At 51.3% G+C, this 19,000-nt stretch overlaps 1 protein-coding gene across 4 annotated transcripts in view; it reads right to left on the bottom strand.

The window, feature by feature from the left end:
* The window catches only part of CFAP57 (cilia and flagella associated protein 57), a 45,554-nt gene that overhangs the window by 9,003 nt on the left and 17,551 nt on the right, over nt 1-19,000 (bottom strand). For 3 of the 4 annotated variants that reach the window (XM_037499039.2, XM_054691127.1, XM_037499042.1), the window contains 10 exons: nt 18,660-18,821; nt 17,421-17,576; nt 16,458-16,551; nt 15,737-15,927; nt 13,001-13,174; nt 11,839-11,997; nt 9,401-9,544; nt 6,804-6,920; nt 5,502-5,636; nt 5,278-5,421 (listed from right to left, as the gene is read on the bottom strand). In XM_037499039.2, coding sequence (XP_037354936.1) covers nt 5,278-5,421; nt 5,502-5,636; nt 6,804-6,920; nt 9,401-9,544; nt 11,839-11,997; nt 13,001-13,174; nt 15,737-15,927; nt 16,458-16,551; nt 17,421-17,576; nt 18,660-18,821 — 1,476 coding nt within the window. The remainder of the gene's footprint in view (nt 1-5,277; nt 5,422-5,501; nt 5,637-6,803; nt 6,921-9,400; nt 9,545-11,838; nt 11,998-13,000; nt 13,175-15,736; nt 15,928-16,457; nt 16,552-17,420; nt 17,577-18,659; nt 18,822-19,000) is intronic. The other variant, XM_037499041.2, reaches the window with a different exon arrangement.

The raw sequence follows: 19,000 nt of genomic DNA, 5'->3' as shown, positions 1-19,000 counted from the left end.
TTCCTTGTCATGCTTGGTTCAAGGGCACCAAGGAGGCTCTGCATGGGTGTCCCTGTTACCATGGGCCTAGAACGGGATCAGCCACCTATTCTGAGAGCCCACTGCCTCAGGACTCAACTAGTCAACACACAGTCATGGGACCACCTTGCAAAATACCTGTCCCCAGATTTTGTTAAGTGGCCTCCTCTAGCCCAGTCGGTCTGAAGCTGATCCTGAGATTCTACGCTTCTAACCAGCTCCCAGAAGAAGCTGCTGCTGGTCCAAGGCCAGACCATCTCATGAGTGGCAAGACCACTTGAGGGTCTAAGTACCAAACAGGGCAAAAGCAGGCCAAATCTGCCTAGAATGAAATGGACCTGTGCCAGGAACAAAGCACGCTATGCTCTCCAGCGGGAGAGCCGGAGGACAGGACGATGCCATTCTCATGGACCTGACCCAAGAGGGAGCAGAGGTAACCCAACATTTTCTTTCCCCCTCCCAGAGCATCTTTATCTATAGACCATCAGATTTTCAGTATATTTCTTAATTTCAGTATTCCTCATTTAAGAAAAATTCTCCCCCTCTTGGGTGAAAAGCCCAATTACTGCCAATCCCTCATCCTCAGGCTGGACTTTGTGCCTGTTTTCTAGAGTCATCAGGCTTCCTCCATCTGATCTTATACCCTGTTAACCAGCCCAGCCTTGGTGGTGGATCTCCCACATTTCCCTTGCAAAGATCCTCCAGTCAAACTCTGCATGTTTCCTGCCCTGGAATCTCTTCAGGCCTCATGAAAAAAATGATTAAATACATATTTATTGGGTTGTAAGACCTTGGACTCTGCCTTGCAGGTAAGAGGTGCTTAATGCACATTTGTGGAATAGCTTAGCAAATGAATAACTAATGCAGCAGCTACCAAGTCGAGTAAGGTAAGATTCTTACTAATGAGGAAATGACCAGCCAGGGGAACAGTCAGGCAGGGGTTGTCTTAGCAGCTGGGCTCCCTGCACCCCTCTCAGTGACATCACTTTCCTTTACTCCCATCTTTCAGCAAAGTAATGGTTATCAGAATAAAGATTACATCACTTTACTTCTGTCTTTCAATAAAGTAACAGTTATCAGAGTAAAGATTAGAGGCTGAAAGTGCCATGTCCCCCAGTGCTCTCTATTTACATCATTAATTACTTCCTGGTTATCTCCATCTGTTTGGTCACTGAGTCCTGTCAATGCTGTGTCTGACCTGACTCCCATGTTCCCCTTTCCTGCCATAATTCCCAAATCAGTTTTCAGCATTTTGCCCCTTTATTATCATAATGGTCCCAAGTGGAGCCCTTGCCCAAGTTCCTCTCTGTCTCTCCACCCTGACAGCCCTGTCACCACAATTAGACATACCTGGCTCCTACACTGCAGGATGGGAATGCCTGCCTCTGACTCCACTGCCAGCCTGGGGCACCTCCAGGATGCTGGCCTCCCACCTGGGCCTTCAGGATGTGACTCATTCTTATCAGAGTGTGTTTGAGGCCTATGATTCAATGAAGCCCAGTCCCCATTCATAAAAATCACCTAAGAGGGGCCTCCCTGGTGGCACAGCAGTTGAGCACAGGGCTGCGAAGCTACCCACAGCCTCTGCAGTGCCAGTTCAATCCCCGGCCGCCGGCGAGGGTCCCACATGGCGCACAGACCTCTCCTGCCACGCCCGCTACTCTCCTCAGCAGTGTATTTCCTCAGTCTGCCTGTTCTGCTCCCGGCTCTGGCTATGGTGAATCCTCTCACCCTCCTGCGCTTCTGACTGTACCCAGTGCTTGTATAAATAAATAAATAAATCTTTAGAAAAAAATCACTAAGAGCCAGTTCCTGAATGCTAGCCGACTATGCACTGGTCACTGGGCCAGACACAGGAGGTCCAGCTTGGACCCAATGTGGAGAGACATGGTGGAGTCTGAAGAAGGATGCTCACCCAGTGTGAGTAGGGTGTGTGTAGGTAAGATGGGCTGGCGGATGCCAAGATCTGTTTAGGTAGAAAGCCTTCCAAACAGAGGCCCTATGCTGAGTCGCCCAGGATGGCTTTTGTTTGAGAGAGATGCCAGAGCTGCAGATGGGAACTGACCATCTTTGAGACGCCCAGGTTGGGCAGAGAAGGAATGCCTATAGCGCCTCCTGGTGGCCTTCCCTGAGTTAACACCTTTAAGAATATGGCAGTGCCTTGCCCTATGGGAAAAAGCAGGCAACAGATTGCTTTTGTGAAGTTGGAAGCCAGCATCAGCGGTGTCTTTCTGGGAGCCACAGTTGGTCAGCTTGCCATCTTCCTAATAAACATGCAATTTTGCCTCTCTTCTCATATTGAACCTGATATTTATATTATCATTTCTCTCCTGAAATGTCTTTTGACCTGTCTATCCCCCTTCCAAGCCCTCCTCATTTCCCCTACCCTGCAGTCATTTTCTGGGTTCTTCTGCCACTGCCACTTCCCCCGCAAGCCTTTACACCCCCCAGCAGAGCTAACCTTTCCAAACAGATAGCAATCCTACCTGCTTAAGACACTTGGGATGGCATCTGCTTATAAGACAAACTGTGTGCTTCTTGCTGTGGCACGAAAGCCCTTTCAAGGCAAGCCCCAGCTCTCAACTGTACTCCCCCCTGAAGCTCCTGGGACCCCAGACTCCCCACAGGCCTCATGCTTCTCTGCCTGTTCTGGGGTTGTGCCATCTGCCTGGAAGGTTCTCCTTCCCCCACTCGCTCCTGGACTACCCTTTACTTGTCCTTCAAGGCTCAGCTCAAATACCTCTGCCCATTAGAAATCTTTTGCAAGTCTACAGGCATGGCTGGAGCTGCCTTGAGCACGGCTGACAGTCCTGGACATGCAGAATAGAGCAGCGATTATTGGTATCTGGTTCGAGTCTCCTACCACAATACCATGAGGGCAGGTATGCTATCACATCATCCTGGAAACTTCCGTGGCCACTGGCATGGAGCTCGGCATGTACAAGCCCTCAAAAAATGTGTCCTGAATGAATATGTGTGTCCTAGATGTTTGTATTCCATAGCAACTCTCATTTTCCTATCTGTAAGCATGCTGAGGAATGAGTGGGGAGGCCCTGTACTCCTGTCTGAACATACAAATGAGGCAGTGACCTCATTTTCTATGTTTTCTGATGAGTTTCTCGCAGGGGCCATGTCCGCCCTGCTCTTGCTGGGCCTTTTGGCTGAAGTGCCAAGGGACCTGCAGATAAGCTCCAGTCAGGTCCTTACCAGCACATTCCAAGGCATCAGGTACTTGGGTTACCAGCTGAGATCTGGGTGGCAGGAACCCTCTCTTTCCTACATCCCCCCACACAAGCCCCCTAGCCCATGCTGTGAACGTCTTCCAGCCTCTCCCACTGGATGTCTGCCTTGGGCCTTTAGTAGGTTTTCTGCATTGACAAAGAGAATGGAAAGAGCATTTTTGGAGCACCTGGTCTGTACCAGGCCAGTGCCTAGTGCTTCACATTCGTTATCTCACTCAGTCCTCACCATGACTGGTTGATGCTGGGGTTTCCTTCCCTAGGGACTGGTCCTGGAGAATATCAGAATTTACTCAAGGTCGCCTGCAAAGGAGTGGCTGGGGCAGGATAAACGGGTCTGCATGGCCAAGGCGCTGTCTCTCCACCACACTGGTGGGAGCTAGGTTCTCAGCCCTGGTTTGCCTGCTCCCAAGCCCCGCCTTCCAGATTTTTCTTACACAGAACCCTTTAACAAGCAGGGGGGTCCCCCTGGTTGAGGGTGAGAATCCAGAGCCTTCTGGGCTCCTCTTGCTCTTGGCAGTTGCCTGGGGCACTTCCCTGGATCCACATCACTCCAGAGCACAAGGGTTTACAAAGCAGTTCCAAAACACACTCTCCAGGGAATGCCCTTGCCTGTAGCTCCCACTGCCAGCCTCTGCTCCCTCCACCCAGATGCTCTCTCTGGACCAGCAGGAGTGGGCATACACTCTCTGAGGTGTGTGTGGGGGGCAAAAGCAGACACTCTTCTGCCCCAAGCACCCTCTGGATAGCCTGTGGCCTTTATTGTCATTCCTTTTTCTTCTCCTAGGACTGACATTGCTTGGGTGTCTGCTTGGCATGGGGTGAGGGCCCCAGCCCCTGGAGGATGCCTCTGGCTTGGGCCTGGGGCTGGGATGGGATGGAGCTCAGCTGTGTCACCAGCTGACGACTGCTCCCAGGACGCTGTGCTCCAGTGGGCCCTCCACGCTCTGGGTACTTGAGACTTGGTGATGATTTTGTGTATCAGCTGCTGGTGTCTAAGGGGTCTGCCAACTTGATCCACTCCTACCTCGGGCCTCTGACTGCTTTCATGGCCCAGGAATAGGGCAGTGGTTTGACAGTGTGGGCTGCCTCCTGGCAGGAGGGGCTGGCTATGACGGCAGGAGGCTGCTGTGCCTGGGTCTGGCCTGAAGAGCCATGTGCTCTGCCCAGCTGCATATGGGCTAAGTGGGAACTGGTTTATTTCAACCCAGCTGCAACCCATCCCCATTCCAGTATTTTAATTATGGCATTAAAGAAATCTAAACACAAAAAGGTACATGCCTTATAAACATGCTTCTGATGTTCTCTTCAGATATTAATTCACATTCATTGCCTCAGACGATACTGATACCCAAACAGAGGTCTGGCAATGCTGATAGTGCGCCGGAGAGGAGGCGGCGTAATGGGGTTAGGTTCTCTGAAGGATCTTGGGAGGTGGGTGTGGAGGGCTCATTAAGTCAGAGCCTGGCCAACTCTTAGGGTGGGTGTAGCTAGTCCTGAACCCAAGAGATAAGGGTACAGACCTGAGGCACCAGAAAAGTCAGATGAGGCAGTGGAGCCAGGCCTGCTCAGAGGAGAGAGTTCCTCCAGCAGGGATCATGTGATCCATGCAATGAATAAAAGGCAGCTCAGTAAAGCCAGGTGGCACAAGAGTTGGACACAGGAGAAAGTGACTCAGGAGAGCTACAGCCATGTGAATGAGGAGACAGGGTCAGTGCAAGAAGTATAAAGATGGGGCAGAAAAAGAAAGAGGTGCATGGTGGAGTGAGATAGGGGGAAACAGAAGAGCAGGAGCGGGGCGGGGCGTGGACGTGGAAATGCTAAGAGAAGCTCCGTGCATGGGGCTCTGGGTCAAGGACATGGCTGGGACCAGCTCTGCGAGGGCAGAGGAGAGGTGTTGAAAGAAAGCTGTAGGGAAAGCTAGTGGGTCCCTTGGGCAACTGGGGGGTCCTGAGGACAGGGGTGCCCTTGACTGCCTCTCCTGTCCGCTGCTCTGAGAGCCGAGGGAAGGTGCTGGTACCTGCATGATGCGGACGTAGTCGGCGCGGTGCAGCTCGCCCTCCTTGACCACCTTCTTCTTGAGCGTGGCCAGGTTCCGCTCCAGGTGCTCCCGCTGCCGGGAGTACTCCTGCTGCAGGTCTGTGTTCAGCCCTGCGATCTCCACCTGACGGCGCGGGAGGGGTTCTCTGTGAGGGCAGGGGACCCCGAGACAAGGGCGGGGCAGGGACAGGAGGCCCAGCTCACCATGTCTGCCCGCTGCACATACTTCTCGAAGAGCCCCCGGACCTTCTCCTTCAGCTGCCAGGGCTCCTGGATGAAGGCCACACAGTTGTGAAGGTCTGTCTTAAACCTTTTGACCAGCGCCTCCCAGTCTCGCTCCTGCAATTGGAGGCATGTACTGTTGGCCATGTGGGGCGTCCAGGAGGAGCGGCAGGGGCTGCAGGCAGAGCTAATGGCATCAGAAAGGGACAAGAGATGTCTCTTCCAGGCACAGAGACCTAGATGGGCGAGGAGGGGCTAAAACACTATACACACCCTGCTGCACCACGAGGGGCCGCACGACCGACTCCTTTATCGACCCTGGGTTGCGCTCAGGACCACAGGCCTTAAACGATGAAAGGAAGTGCAAGCGGTCACCCTTATTCCCCACCATCCAAGATGGGGAGAACATTCATTTTCTCTTGCAGATCCCTGGGCCAGGGCTTCTGCGTCCCCCTTTTCAGCTCTTGCGATGTTTATCCTGCCCGATAGTCAAGAGGGCCGCTACAACTAGGTTGGGAAAAGAATTACAAAAATTGGGCAGACTGGTTCATTTGAAACTGCTTTCTCTGTTATCCGTCTTACTTCCCCCCAACCTACAGAGTCTGTCCATTCTCTGGGTTCTCAAGCCCCTGACATGATTCCACACTCTCCTAACTGGCTTTATAATCATGCACAGGTCACACATACCTTCTAGCCTCTTCAGGTTGTGAAGGGCAGGCTCTGTGTCTGCTCGTATGTGTAGCTCTGCAGTTTCTAGTATTACCTGGCATAGCCTCAATGCTTAATGTGGGGGATGGAGAAATTCCATCTGAGCCCACCCACAGAACTGGCACATTGAGCTTGGGGATGAAGGTGCAGCCACCTTCTGGGCCAGGACCAGAGGACCCAGCGTGCAATGTGGCCCTAGAGTTTCCAGCTATGGATGCCAAGGAAATCTCTTGGCCTCCTCATGTGCTTGGGTGTAACAGAAAGAGACTAGATGACCTGAGGTCGGCATACTTGGGCCATCAAAGCCTTCGACCACTGACTACAAATGGCCATCGTGAGCGTGTTCCTTTCCAGGCCATGCAAGGCGAGGTGGGGAACCCTGGGAAATCCTACGCCCAGATCACTTCACCCAAAGTCATCGACAGTCTCAGATGGATTCAGTCATGTCAGTTTGCACGGGCAGTGGGCGTGAAGTCAGGGGGGCTGTGAGCCGGGGGTGCATGCAAGCGATGGGCTGCAGGGCCTTTCGGATGCCCCTCCTGAACCAGCCACGTCAGGCTCTGGACATCCTCACACCTTCTGCCTTTCTCTGCGCATCTCCAGGTCCGTGGCTCTTAGCTTCTGCCACAATTCTGTGATGTTCAGCTCCAGCTTCGTGTTCTGCTTATGGAAACGCTCCAGTTCAGATTCCATCTGTAGTGAACAAGGGAAAAATTGTCCAGAAGAAGGCAAGAGAATGCAAATTGTGTTTGGGACCTGAAGTCCCTCAGTGGGGATATTTCTCCTGCGACCAGGGCATTTCTTTTCCAGCCCCTATGTATGTCCTCTGCAAGGAAAAAAACAATTTTCCTTACTCCTTGCCACCCCAGAAGCACCCCCTCCCCATCTCCTTGAGACATTAGCCTTGAATCCTGCAGTTCTACAGCCAGTGTGTGAGTTCTCCCCTTTTAGTGTCCTGTCCCTGCACCTTGCTGGTCACCTACCTCCTCCTCTTGAATTCCAGGTACATTAGTAACTCTGCAGGAGGGCACCTCAGCCCTAACTGGAGGCACGTTCTCCTGCCTACTTTGTGAGGTTATGGGACCCTCTGGGGCCACAAATCATCAATGTCAATTCTAAGGCAGGAAATTCTGTGGGCATGAAGGATGCTGCCCACCACACGGAGGAGCACAGAGGCTGAGAAGGGCCTCCACCTCGCATTCTGCAGGAAAGTACAACTGAGGAGAGTGTCCGACTTTTTGAAAGGAAGAGAAGGGACCACCGGCAAGCTTCTGAGAGAGCGTTCTTTACCACTGAACTTGTATGAACCAAGAAGCATGGAAATGAGACCAATGCTGGTGTCCCTGTTCAGAGAGGCTCGGTGACTGTTTAGGGGGCAGGGCGAGCTCACAGGGCTTCCCCACGACTAGATGGAGCAGCTCCTCTGGTCCATCCCAGCTCCTCTGGTCAGACTTCAAGGTTCCTGGAATATTCTGGGTATCAGAGGCCCCAGGGAGCCATTTCCATGTCTGGACATGAAAGGGCGGCCTGAGAAGAATGTTATCCTGTCTTCATCACGGAAGTGCTTTGTGGAGACACAGTGGCCTTGGGACCCAAAGCTCAGGCTAAGGCAGCACTCAGTACATCTCCACAGATGAATGGATAAAAGACACTAAGAGTGTGAAAAGGATGAATATATGGCGAGTACAGAAGGCAAAGGGGAGCAGCCATGACCCCCTGCAGACACACAGCAGATGGGAGTATTTGCGCAGCTGAAGGAAGTCTATGTCCATTCGAAAGGGCTAGCAAAGGGTGGGGCATAGGGGTAGGGCTACAGAAGAGATTAAGAGGTAGTTTCTGTCTTCCAGAAGCCTCAGGGGTAAGAGGGGCTAAATAAGAAGTCAAGGTGGAACAGGAGATATTGTACATCCGGCGTGTGTAGAGAGGAAGAAGCACCTCGAGAAGGGATGCTCGGGTGAGTTTTGTAGGAGGAATAGGGATTGCAGGACACAATGGGGCACGAGACTTCTCGGTGGAGAGGACAGCCATGTGCAGAGAGGAATGGAGGTGTGGGCAGCCTGGGGCATCTCTGAGGGTACACCCTGTTCAGGGGGGCTGCAGGAGGGGGTGCATGTGAGGAAGGGGGGGATGGGTAGCAGAGGTCACTGACCTGGGTCATGCAGGGCCCAAGGGCAGAGGCTTGAATGGTGAGTTCAGCCTTTATCTTAACGGGAGACTTAAACCAGTCAGCTCAGGGAGCACGCATGGGTTTACTAAGGGCTGGCATGGTCTGATTTGCACCTTCGAAGGCCCAATGCAGAGGTTCTGCTCAGAGAGCAAGCCTGGGGCCAGGAAGACCAGCCAGGAGGCTACCAGGGGGAGGGAGGAGGGTTGGATTGGTCATATTTATGGAAATGGGTCAGCCAGTTATTGGGAATGATTTGGATAGAGAGTTAAGGGGAGAGAAGAATCCAGAAAGATGTTTATATTTCTACCTTAGCACCTGGGGGGACTTGGAACTATTTACTGAGAAATGGAAAGTGGGTGGGGGAGAGTTAGGAATGCAACTTGAGATCAGCCGTGAACCCCACACCAGCTGCTCTCTGTCCAGTGAGGGGAGGCGACAGGTAAACGTCCGCCAAACGTGGGGGCCAAAGGCGGATACTTGTCCCTCACCCGACTCTCAGAAGCCCTCATCCAGTTGGTCTCTCCTCTCCACTTTCATCCTGTTTGCTTCCCAGAGCAAACAATTATGCCACTCTCCTGCTTAAGGACCTTGGTGACTTTCCATTCCTTATCAGATGAAGTCTAAACACTGAGGCCTCGCAAAGAGCTTAATCAACATTTCAGTGAGAGAAAATGTTGAACGACAGGGCTGTTCTTTCCGGCGGTGGCTGAGCACACGTCGCCCCCTGGTGGCAGAAGCCCAGAGAGACTCTGGTTCCCTTCAGAGGGCCTGGAGGGGGCCCACCAGGTGTCAGAGGCAGGTCAGATCTCAAGGCATTTTGCTTTTGCAAATGGACCCCATGTTGGTCCACAGCCTCTGTGCAGAGTAGAGGCTGTGCACACCCTAGGGGCAGGGAGAGCTGTGGGGAGAGCTTGCTTCCGTTGCCCCCAGGTGCACTAGGCACTTAATGGGAGAGTGGCCATAGGTGGGAGAGGCCGGCATGATGCAAATGGCGTCTCTGCCTCACCTCCTGAATCTGTTCCTTCATCACCTTGATCTCATTCTCTCTTGGTTCTATTTGCCTCTTCAGCTCCTTTATTTTGTAGTCAAGCACAAACTTAAATTTTTCCAGTTCTTGATTTTTCTTTTTTAGATCATAGATTCGCTTTTCCTGTGGGTGAGAGAGAAGTGAGAAAGCCATCAGGACGTCCTGGCATATGGCCTCCCTTAGGCGAAGAACATAAATCCTGGGACCTGCTGCTAGAGGGGCCACAGACATCTCTCCTTGGGGGTCACAAGCTCCCCCACTAGGCTGCAGCACTGACCTCTTCCATGCCAGGACCTCAATCACCCCCTCACTCCTTCACACACAGGCTCCAAAGTTGGCGTTGGCTGGCTGCATCTCTCGGCATGTATGCTGATCTGCAATGCGACCTCGTGCTCTCCATTAGGAGGCGGGCTCCAGATCCCTCCCGTGCACCTGGCTGGACTTTGGGCTCACCTGTAGCCTAAAGGACGCAGCTCAGGTGATGCTGTGTGGCTTCCCGGGCTAGCTCGGAAAAGGCCAAGCAGCTTCCAACTGGTTTTCTTGGACCCTAGCTCTGGGCTAGGCCATTGGCTATGTCAGAAGCCCCTTGACTCCGAGCCCTCCAGGCTAGGGAGCATGTTAGGGGCTCTGACTGACAGGCCTGGTGAAGCCCCACCAAGCAACTGGACTTGTGAATGAAGAAACCACCTTGGATGCTGGTCTTCCAGTCCCTGGTTGTTTGAATGACCCCGACTGAAGCTCAACTAGGCCCCAGACATCAGGGACCAAGGAAAGCCATCCCATTGTACACTGCCCAGATTCCAGACCCACAGAATCTGGGAGGATAATAAAACAGTTGTTTTCATTGCTAAGTTGTGGGGTAATTTGTTGCATGGCAATAGGAAAAAGGATCAGCAAACATTAACTGAATGAAGACCTTTTGTCAAGTAATGAGATTCCAAATAGAATATGATACAGGCCCTGCCCTTAAGGAGAAAACACTAGCTGGGAAAGCCGCCATGTCAACAAATATAATCCCAAGGTGTGAGAGGTGTTGTCAGAGGGGGCTGGGAAGAGCTGGCCTACGTGTGAAGGGTTCGTCGGGGAAGGGAGAAAGGAGGGAGAGGATGGACGAACGGAGAAGGCGGCAGGGTCTTACATGTTGAGTTGGAGGGTTTTTAGAATGTACCCAGGAGGCCACAAGTTCACAAGATCGGGTCTGCTGCCAGTTTCCTTTTTATTGGAACATAGCCCAGCTGACTTACTTACGTGCTGTCTATGGCTAAGTCCATACTACGACCGCAGAACTGTGTAGCTGGGAACAGACCCTGCGGTCTGCAAAGACTAAAACTATCTCTTACTGAGCTCTTCACAGAGAAAAGTTCGCATACCCCTACCAAAAGCAATGGAGCTGCAGAAGAATCTCTGGTGGCGAGGATGACATAATGAGAGTATAGTGGCAGGGAGCAGGTGGGAGGTGGGAAGGAAGCCTGTTTCCTGTTAGCAGGCTGATGCAATTTTGTAGGGATATCTTAGCCTCTATTCTTGTCAACATCTTTCTTTGAGAATCTGAAGACCACTTTGGACCCAGATAAACATTCGCCTGCAGGAATTTCAAGTACACATTTAACATCCCATTTAATACTTATTGGCCCCCCTGAGGGGACCCATTTCACAGCTTAGAAAAATAAAGGTTTAGAGAAGCTGCCCAAGGGCCTGTGGCTTTCAAATGGAGAAGCCTGCACTGAAATCCAGCCAGCTAGTGCTGACACCGTGTTCTCAGCCACCAGGGCCTGTTAGGGTAGTAATGGCAGACGGGATGGAGAGGAGGGCACCGGGCCTGGATCTGCTCAGGAGGACAAGAGGAACATCTGGATTGTGAGGTGATACACCTCCCAAAAGGTGATGTGTCTGTCTCCTATGTGTTTTGTGAGAAAAGGCATCCTGAAGAGGATGCTAGCTCTCTGAGTTACCCTGCCATTACTGGCCACCCACAGAGGGAGTTCCCCTGGGGCTAGGGGGACTGTGTGGGCAATGGGTTTGGGAGTGAGCAGGCCCCAGCGCATGGGGGTGGTCACCCCAGGACGCCTGGAGCAGTGAGTGTAGGGGCCTTGCAGACAGCAGACTCAGGCTGTAAGCCCACATCTGTCACCTTTAAACTGAACGACCTTGGACAAGACACTTGACTTCCTAGAACTCCATTTCCTGTGCTGTGTAACTGGGTTGCTTGTGGCCCCCTGGGCTGTTGGGAGAATTGAACATGGTATGTTTACAGCAATTAGCCCAGCACCAAGCACACAGTAGGCACTTCACTGACTGCTCACCCCCCATCAGGATAAATAATGTGTGCTGAGAAGCCAGGGACCTGCTCTCTCCTGAGCTTTGTGCTCATGGCTTGGGCCCATTAGGCTGCTGAGGGGGAACAGATGAGCCTTCACCTTATCCTGAATTGTCTCATCCCTTTCCTGGATCTCCCGCTTGAGGCCCTGGATGTCCTTCTCCAGGGACTTAATGACGCCTTGCAGCTTCACCTGCTCTCCCTTCAGGGTCTCGATGTCGTTGGTTCGCTCTTCAATCTCCTTCTGCAGGCTGCTGAACTAAAGACAAACAGCAACAACAAAGACCACCAAAGTCACCTTTGAACCCATCTCCGCTCCTCTCAACTCTGTAAATTGAAAGAGCTTCCCATCAGAATTTGAGACCACGCAAGAATTCTCAAGCCAAGTGACTAGTGCAGTATCCTGTCTGATAAGACATGGTCCCATCCCCATCAGGTGAGGAGGGGCTGTCTGCATCAACAGGTGCCAGAGACCAGCTCCCTGAGTGTACCCATCACCACATGGACCTTGTCGTGCTGAGATCCATGCTCCACCAAGGTCAGGGAGATTGGACTCTAATGAGCCATCTTAGCTATGTCTCGGGAGGGAAGACACTCCTTTACTACTAGTGTGATTTCTAATAGGATGGCACCTGAGCTTGCTTTAAACTTGGCTTCTCTAAGGCTAAACATTTTGGGGAAACTGGCAATTCTACAAAAATCTGTGAGCTGAATCCCTCCTCCCATCATCAATGATTTAAAAAACATCTGCTCCACCTTGAAACTTAGCACTCTACACCTTCAATCCCTCTCCCACCTATGCAGAGCAGGAGCCAGCCCCGACTCCCGCACCCAGAGCCTGAGGACACCTCCAGGGGAAGACTGTCTCACCTCCAGAGACTGCATTTCCTTCTCTATCAGAGGAGTAGTTCTAAAAATGCTGACTAAATCTTACTTGCCAATAAATGGAAGCCCAGAGAATGTTCCTCAGTGTCACTCTGAACCTCACTATCCCTGTGAAAAGGAAAGAGAAGTGGAGTCCTGCCAGTCCCCCCTTTAGAGTCTGAGGTATGGCTCTGTCTGCCTAAGGGTGCAGGGGGCCACAGGGGGCTGCTGTCTGGAGCTGAGGACATCCAGGCAGGCCCCAGGGGCCAGGGCCCCGGGGCAGAGGCACTGACGGGGTTCCCCCACCTCCCTTATCCCCCCAACACTGCTGTGGGCACCTGCCCTGCTTTCTCTACAGAACGGCCCCTGCCCACCCCCGGCCCCCGGGAACCCAGTACCTTCTTCCTCATGATGCCTGTTTCTCCTTTGAGTCGCAGGTTTGCTTCTTTTTCATCCCGAAGCTTTTTCTCATACTTGGTTTTGATGTCTTGAATTTCTCGGTCTTCATCTTCTTCGATCTGTTTCTTGGTCTCTTCAAACTCCCTCAGCTGCTGCCTGACATCTTCCTGTGCCTGGCTCGGAGAAAGGGTGGGGTTACATGAGGGGAGCAGGGATACCTGATGCCTCTGTGCTGAGAGGGAGGAGGTGACCCCCTGGGACTCCCACAGAGGGGGAGACAGAGACCAAGGCCCTGGACCCTTCCTCGTCCTTCGTCTTGGCCTTCCATCTTCCCAAAAAAAAAAGCCAGAGGTGAAAATGGCTTTCTCCACACTGAGCTCACCGTCTAGGCTCTAGGCTGTCATTCATTCAGCACCAAACATGCACCAGAACTCTGCCTGGAGTCTGGGGGTGACTGGGGTGTGACTCCCCTGTGCTTATCGCCACCAAGTGGCCGGCAGCAGGACAACCACTTTCTTCAGAGAGCGGCCTGGCATTCCCCCAGGGTGCGTGTACCATCCCTGGGCTGAATGTTTGGATCTAACAGAGACATGGCTTTAAACCCGGGCTCAGTGGCCTTCAGGCTTCTCTCTTTGTTCATCTCATGGCACCAGACCCTGGCCACACAGAAGCCTGGCGCGGTCCCTCTGCAGCCTGGAGGGGACTGTGGGTCTCTGCTGGTGGTCTAGGAACTGTTGCTAAACCGTGAAAGAAGCCCAAATCAGGTGGACGCTCCTTGGGAAAGTTCTTCATTAAAATCTTCCTGACTCAATAGAAAAAACGCTTTGTAGTCGCTGTGGCTGTGGGAGCTCCTGGGAAGATGGCCAGCGCCTCTCCCCTCTGGGTAGACTCATGCCAAAAGGCAGCGCTGAGGTCAGTTTACTGGAGGTCAGCAAACATTCTGGAGCATCTAGAATGTGCTGGAGCAAGGAGATGTTGAGAATTAGTAGTGAGTGAGACCCACTCCTAGCCCTGAGAGTGGCTGGAGGAAGAGAAGTAAACGCGTGGCCTCGCCTAAGCCTGGAAGCAGTAGGGTGTCTGGGGAGAGGCGCCCATGGCGCCCCCACGAAGAAGCTTGGAGGCTGTGTGGGACCCCTCACTGATCCCTGTTGTGGGACTTGAGGGAGTTGGACAGGGCAGCTGGGAATGAGGGTGTGGTGGGGCCAAGTCAGGGAGGCTTGTGAAGGCGGTGCCTAGCAACACTCTTCAAACTGTGGGAAGCACAGGGCTGGGCTGGGGAGCTTCTCCAGGGGGCCCACTGCTGGCGGGGCGCTCAGCCTGCTGGCGCTCCTGCATTTGTGAGATCTCGTTTCCACTGCTTTCCACATTTCTCCTGACTGCCTGGTCACCCTCCTGGCTTCCTGAATATTTCCAGACGCCCTCTCGGGCTTCCTGACTGTAATTAGGGCTGGTTATAGAGAATTCCATGCTGTTTCCTGGTATGTTGACCTTTATCTCACCCTTGCTTCAGCCCCACTCTCAGGCTCTGCCCTGGGAGGTACCATCTCTGACGTCCTCAAATGCTGGTCCCTGCTCTCTGGTGGGCCCACAGGGATGCCACCCTGGTTCTCAGCTTCACCACAGCCCCTGGCCCTGTCTTGATTCTTCCACTGTCTCCTGGGTTCTCGGTTCTTCCCTGGCCCTTCTCAGGCCTGGACTTGAAAGCTGGTGACCAGCACACCTTTATTTTCACCCAGTGAAAACAGCCACGACTCAGATGGCTCTGTTGTCCTCACTCGCACACCTACTTGCTGAGGCCTGCTTTGGAGAAGCACACTGCCTGGAGGGTAAATGCCTCCAGAATTCACTGGGCCCTCAGCTGCCCACCTGCCAGTCCTCTTCTAATCACTCCCTTCAAAATTCGCTCCACGCCTTCACGACTCTCCTGCGCTTTGCTCCCAGCACCGTCACCACCACATGCCAAGGAGGCCTTCTGACCAATCTCAATTTCCTCTTCGTCTTAGGAGACTTGTTATCTAGGCAACCCAAACTGCTTGATCATTCTATGACTTTGTTCTTCCCTTCTCTCCTGCAGTTCCCTGTCTCCTGGTTTATTGCAGCTCCATTACTTCTGGATCTCATTAGCTCCTGCAGGTCTTCCCTGGTTTCCCAGGCAGAGGCGGGTCCTGTGTCTACCTTCCCCGAGGGTCCTGTGCATGGCTCTCTAAGCAAGGATCGACGGGCTGGCCTCCCTCACTCCACTGAGGACAGGCCCCGGTTTACTTCTCTTGACTACTGGGCACTTAGGCTGGTGAACCAATGAGAAGCTACCTGTGTCTGTCAAATTGGTGGATGGATGATTTCATCTTGCAAGATGAAGTAAGAAGTCACTAAAGGACTTTAGACAACCACATTTCCCATCGTTCTGGGTTCATATTCCTCTCCTGGTCCTGTAGGCCTCTTCTAGAAAGGTCTCCCCAGTGCTGAAGGCTTGGAGGTACAGTTAGGACACAACAGGTATGATCTGAGTCTATCCAAGGAATTTTATCTCAAAGGCTGAGCACCCCACAGCTCAGTGAGTCCCTGTTCCACAGGGAAACACACAAAACAGCACAAAACATGGTTGAACAAAACACATGCTGAAAGGAAGTTGTGAGAGTGAGGCAGGTGGGCAGGTTTCCCATAGCTCTTTGGGGTTGTTCCCAGGCCAGGTCTGGCACCATGAAGGGGGACATAGGTGGGCTTCCTGTGAGTACCTCTTCCAGAAGGGTGGTTTTCTCTTGCAGTTTGGCCTCGTAAAACTCAGTCAGCTCCTCCAGGGCTTGGTTCTTGGTCTCATCGTTATCCCGAAGCTGCTTTTCATACTCTTCCTGCATCCTCTGGGACTTGAGCTGCAATTCCTGATATTTCTCATATTCTAGCAGCAACTTTTGGTTGTTACAACATTCTGGAGAGATGCAAGGTGATCATTTCAGGTGAGACAGTAGCACTAACCTCAGGGCCACCCAGAAGCTATGGGTACTTTTCCACCTCCTCCAGCATCAGATAGAATGTCTGCCTCCAACCTGCCCATCTCCCTCACCTGTCTCCCCCTCCAACATTTTGCCTTTAGGCAAAAAGCTTTCCAGGAAAGTACAAAAGATGTTTGGGGTTCAGGACCAAGAAAAGATGTCCTGAGTCTGCAAATGGGTGCTAATACCCCCATTTTACAGAACAGTAAACCAAGGCTGGGTGAAGTAAGAAGATCCCCTAGACACCCAGTGAATATGTGATGAGGCTGGAAGCCCAAGGCAATCTACTAAGCCTTAGCATGCACCTTTCCATATCTCCCACAGGCATGGAGCAGGAGTTTCCATGGAGAGTTCCAGGGGCTAACCGTAGCCTGTTTACAGACAAAGCTGGGTCTGGGGTATTCAGATGTGTGGCCCTACCCACCCAGCCACTCTTTACCCATGTGGCCTCTAGTGGGGCTCTCACCCAGGTCCTGCAGTTCCTGGGCTTGTCTGTCCAGGAGGTCCTCCATGCGGTCACGGTGGAAGAGCTCCTGCTTTTCTTTTTCTGTTCTTAAAACCTAAAACAGAGTCAAAAGTTCTTGTTTTTACATATCTGCTGAAAGCACTGAGGACATCCTCCTTCACTCACAAACACTTCTCAAGCCCTCATTGTGCTCCAAGCACTGTCCTGGGAGCCACAATCAAGCTACCACTTTTTAGTATATTATATTCTCTCTGACAGTTCTAGACACCCTCTCTATCCTTTCTGCTAGATGGGTCTTGTCAATGATGAAGACATGGAGCAAATGGAATTGGGGGTAGAAAAGTAAGGATTTGCTGGAATCCTCTGTCATCTGCACATTGCTGTTAGCTATACCTTGGATATGTTAATGTGTCAGCCTCAAAGGAAATGTTTTCTTTAATAAGCAAGAGAGCTTGTAGACAGGTGAGTGCCATCCTCAGGATCTAACTGTGTTCTGCATACAGAGGGCACCAAATAGATGATTGTTGATTGAATGAACTAATAAACAACCAAGGTTTTCTTTATTTTGAAGTCAAATTCTCTGACCCAAGACCCTTTCTGTACTGTTTTTCTTGCTATTTTTTGCTTTGTTTTAAAGTTTCTCTTGATTGTAGAGGTAACAGTCATATTATAGACAATTTAGAAATTACAGGAAAATATAAAGAACAAAACTAAAATTGGCCATAATGTCAACTCCCAGAGATAATCACCTTGTTAGCTATATTTTTAAAAAACTGTTTTACTGAATGAATAGCATTCATTACAGAGAGTTTTCTAACAAGGCACTTTGTTGTAAGCATTTTTGATCTTAGCGGCTAGGCTTTAAAGTGGCCTGCTGCCACCTATCTCAGCTCACACCAGTTCTCTCTTGAGTAAATTGGAAATTTCTTGTTATTTATGGTTGGTTTAGTCTCTCATACAGACCTGGTTTTTGGTTTTCAAGGATTCCATTTCCTGGAGAAACTTGTCTGTGAGCTCCTTGATCTTCTCAGAATAGTTCAAGTCCTTTAGTCGAAGTTGATACTCATTCTCCATTTTCAGTTCTTCCACACGAGTCTTCAGCTCCAACATAATCTGAGCCTTTGGGAGAAGGACACTGAATAAAGAACATTCACAGTGGAGTGAACTGGTCATTTTTGCATTGCTGCTCTGATGGTTTTACTCGCCTCCATCCCTCACTTGATTCTCAGTTTCCTGATGTCAGGGCTCAAGCCTGTCTTTTCACACATACATCCCCTGTACCTAGCAAACAGTAGGTGGTCAATAAATGCACTTTTGATTCTGAAAGAACACCAGTGAGCAAATGGCTTTGCCATGTTCTGTAAGCCTTGTGAGTTTAATGTCCATTTGACTTCTCTTAGGGAGTATAACACAGAGCTAAACAAGCAAAGATCTCAAGACACACCTTTATGGAATGTCTTCTGCAATAATAGGGGGAGAAAGGAAGGGGGAAGGGCATTGGGGTAGTGACTGGAGGAATATGCTCTAGTTTAAATCTGGATCAGAACTTTGGTCCCACTGCTTACTAGCTCACAACTTTAGATATGTCACTCATCTCCTCCAGACCCACTTCTTGAAACATGGAGGGAATCATAATATCTCCTTCTTAGAGATAGAAGCTTTAAATGAGAATATACAAAGTAATTAGCACCCTGCCTGGTTTGTGGGAAACCTGAAAACACACTGGTTATGGGCTATTATCACCTTTATTGTTGTTATTGAAGAGTGGGTTTCAGGAATGTATTCTAAATATTTTTTTTTAAAAAAAGAAGTTTCCACATACAATCAGCTATTAAGTTTCACAAGTACAACTGACAAACTGAGTCAATTCAATTTTGTAAATACTTATTGTCTCCCAGGTGCCTAGCGTGTGCTGGAAACTATTGGTCACACAAGAGCACTTATCAAGGAGGAGGAGAGGAAGCTAGTTCTGAGGCTGAAGGCAAGGACACTGTTGGTCACAGTGGTCATGGGCAGAGTGGCAGGCAGGGTGAGGGTGGAGACAGATCAGGTGGCAGTGAGGGGCCAGCAAGCCAGCGTGGCGTTATGGATGGAGAATGTGCAGGAGCCACGGGGCCTGCACCGGTCCCTGGCTGTAGGGGCTGGGAGTGCTGTCTCTCGGGAGGCTGGAGGGAGTCCCTCTTCGTGAGATCCCATTCTTACCTTCTCTTCCATGTCTGTTTTAGTAACAAGCACCTCTTCGGCAAAGCCCACCTCCCTCTCTCGCTTGATTCCCCGACCTTCTTTGTCAAAGACCTTCCAGGTGAACAAGCAACCATCCTCAGCAACAGTCAGCAGAAACTGGTCATCAAAGGTGAGCAAGATCTGAGGAGAAAAGACCATGGAGGGGAGGCATTCTGAGGTCTCAGATGGTGGGGGCTGAGCCGGCCACTGCGAGAGGCCCTTTCATCACGTAGTCTGGTCACAGCCTGACCAGGAGGAAGACTTGATCCTGGCTAAGAATGAGAGAGGAGCCCAAGGGCTTCTGTTATTGAATGAAAGAA

Source organism: Talpa occidentalis, unplaced genomic scaffold (assembly GCF_014898055.3).
Source record: "Talpa occidentalis isolate TD23 unplaced genomic scaffold, MPIMG_talOcc4v2.1 talOcc4.9, whole genome shotgun sequence".
NCBI classification, from domain to species: Eukaryota; Metazoa; Chordata; class Mammalia; order Eulipotyphla; family Talpidae; genus Talpa; species Talpa occidentalis.
The sequence above is the reverse complement of the archived record's forward strand: the minus strand, read 5'-3'. Positions and strand labels throughout refer to the sequence as shown.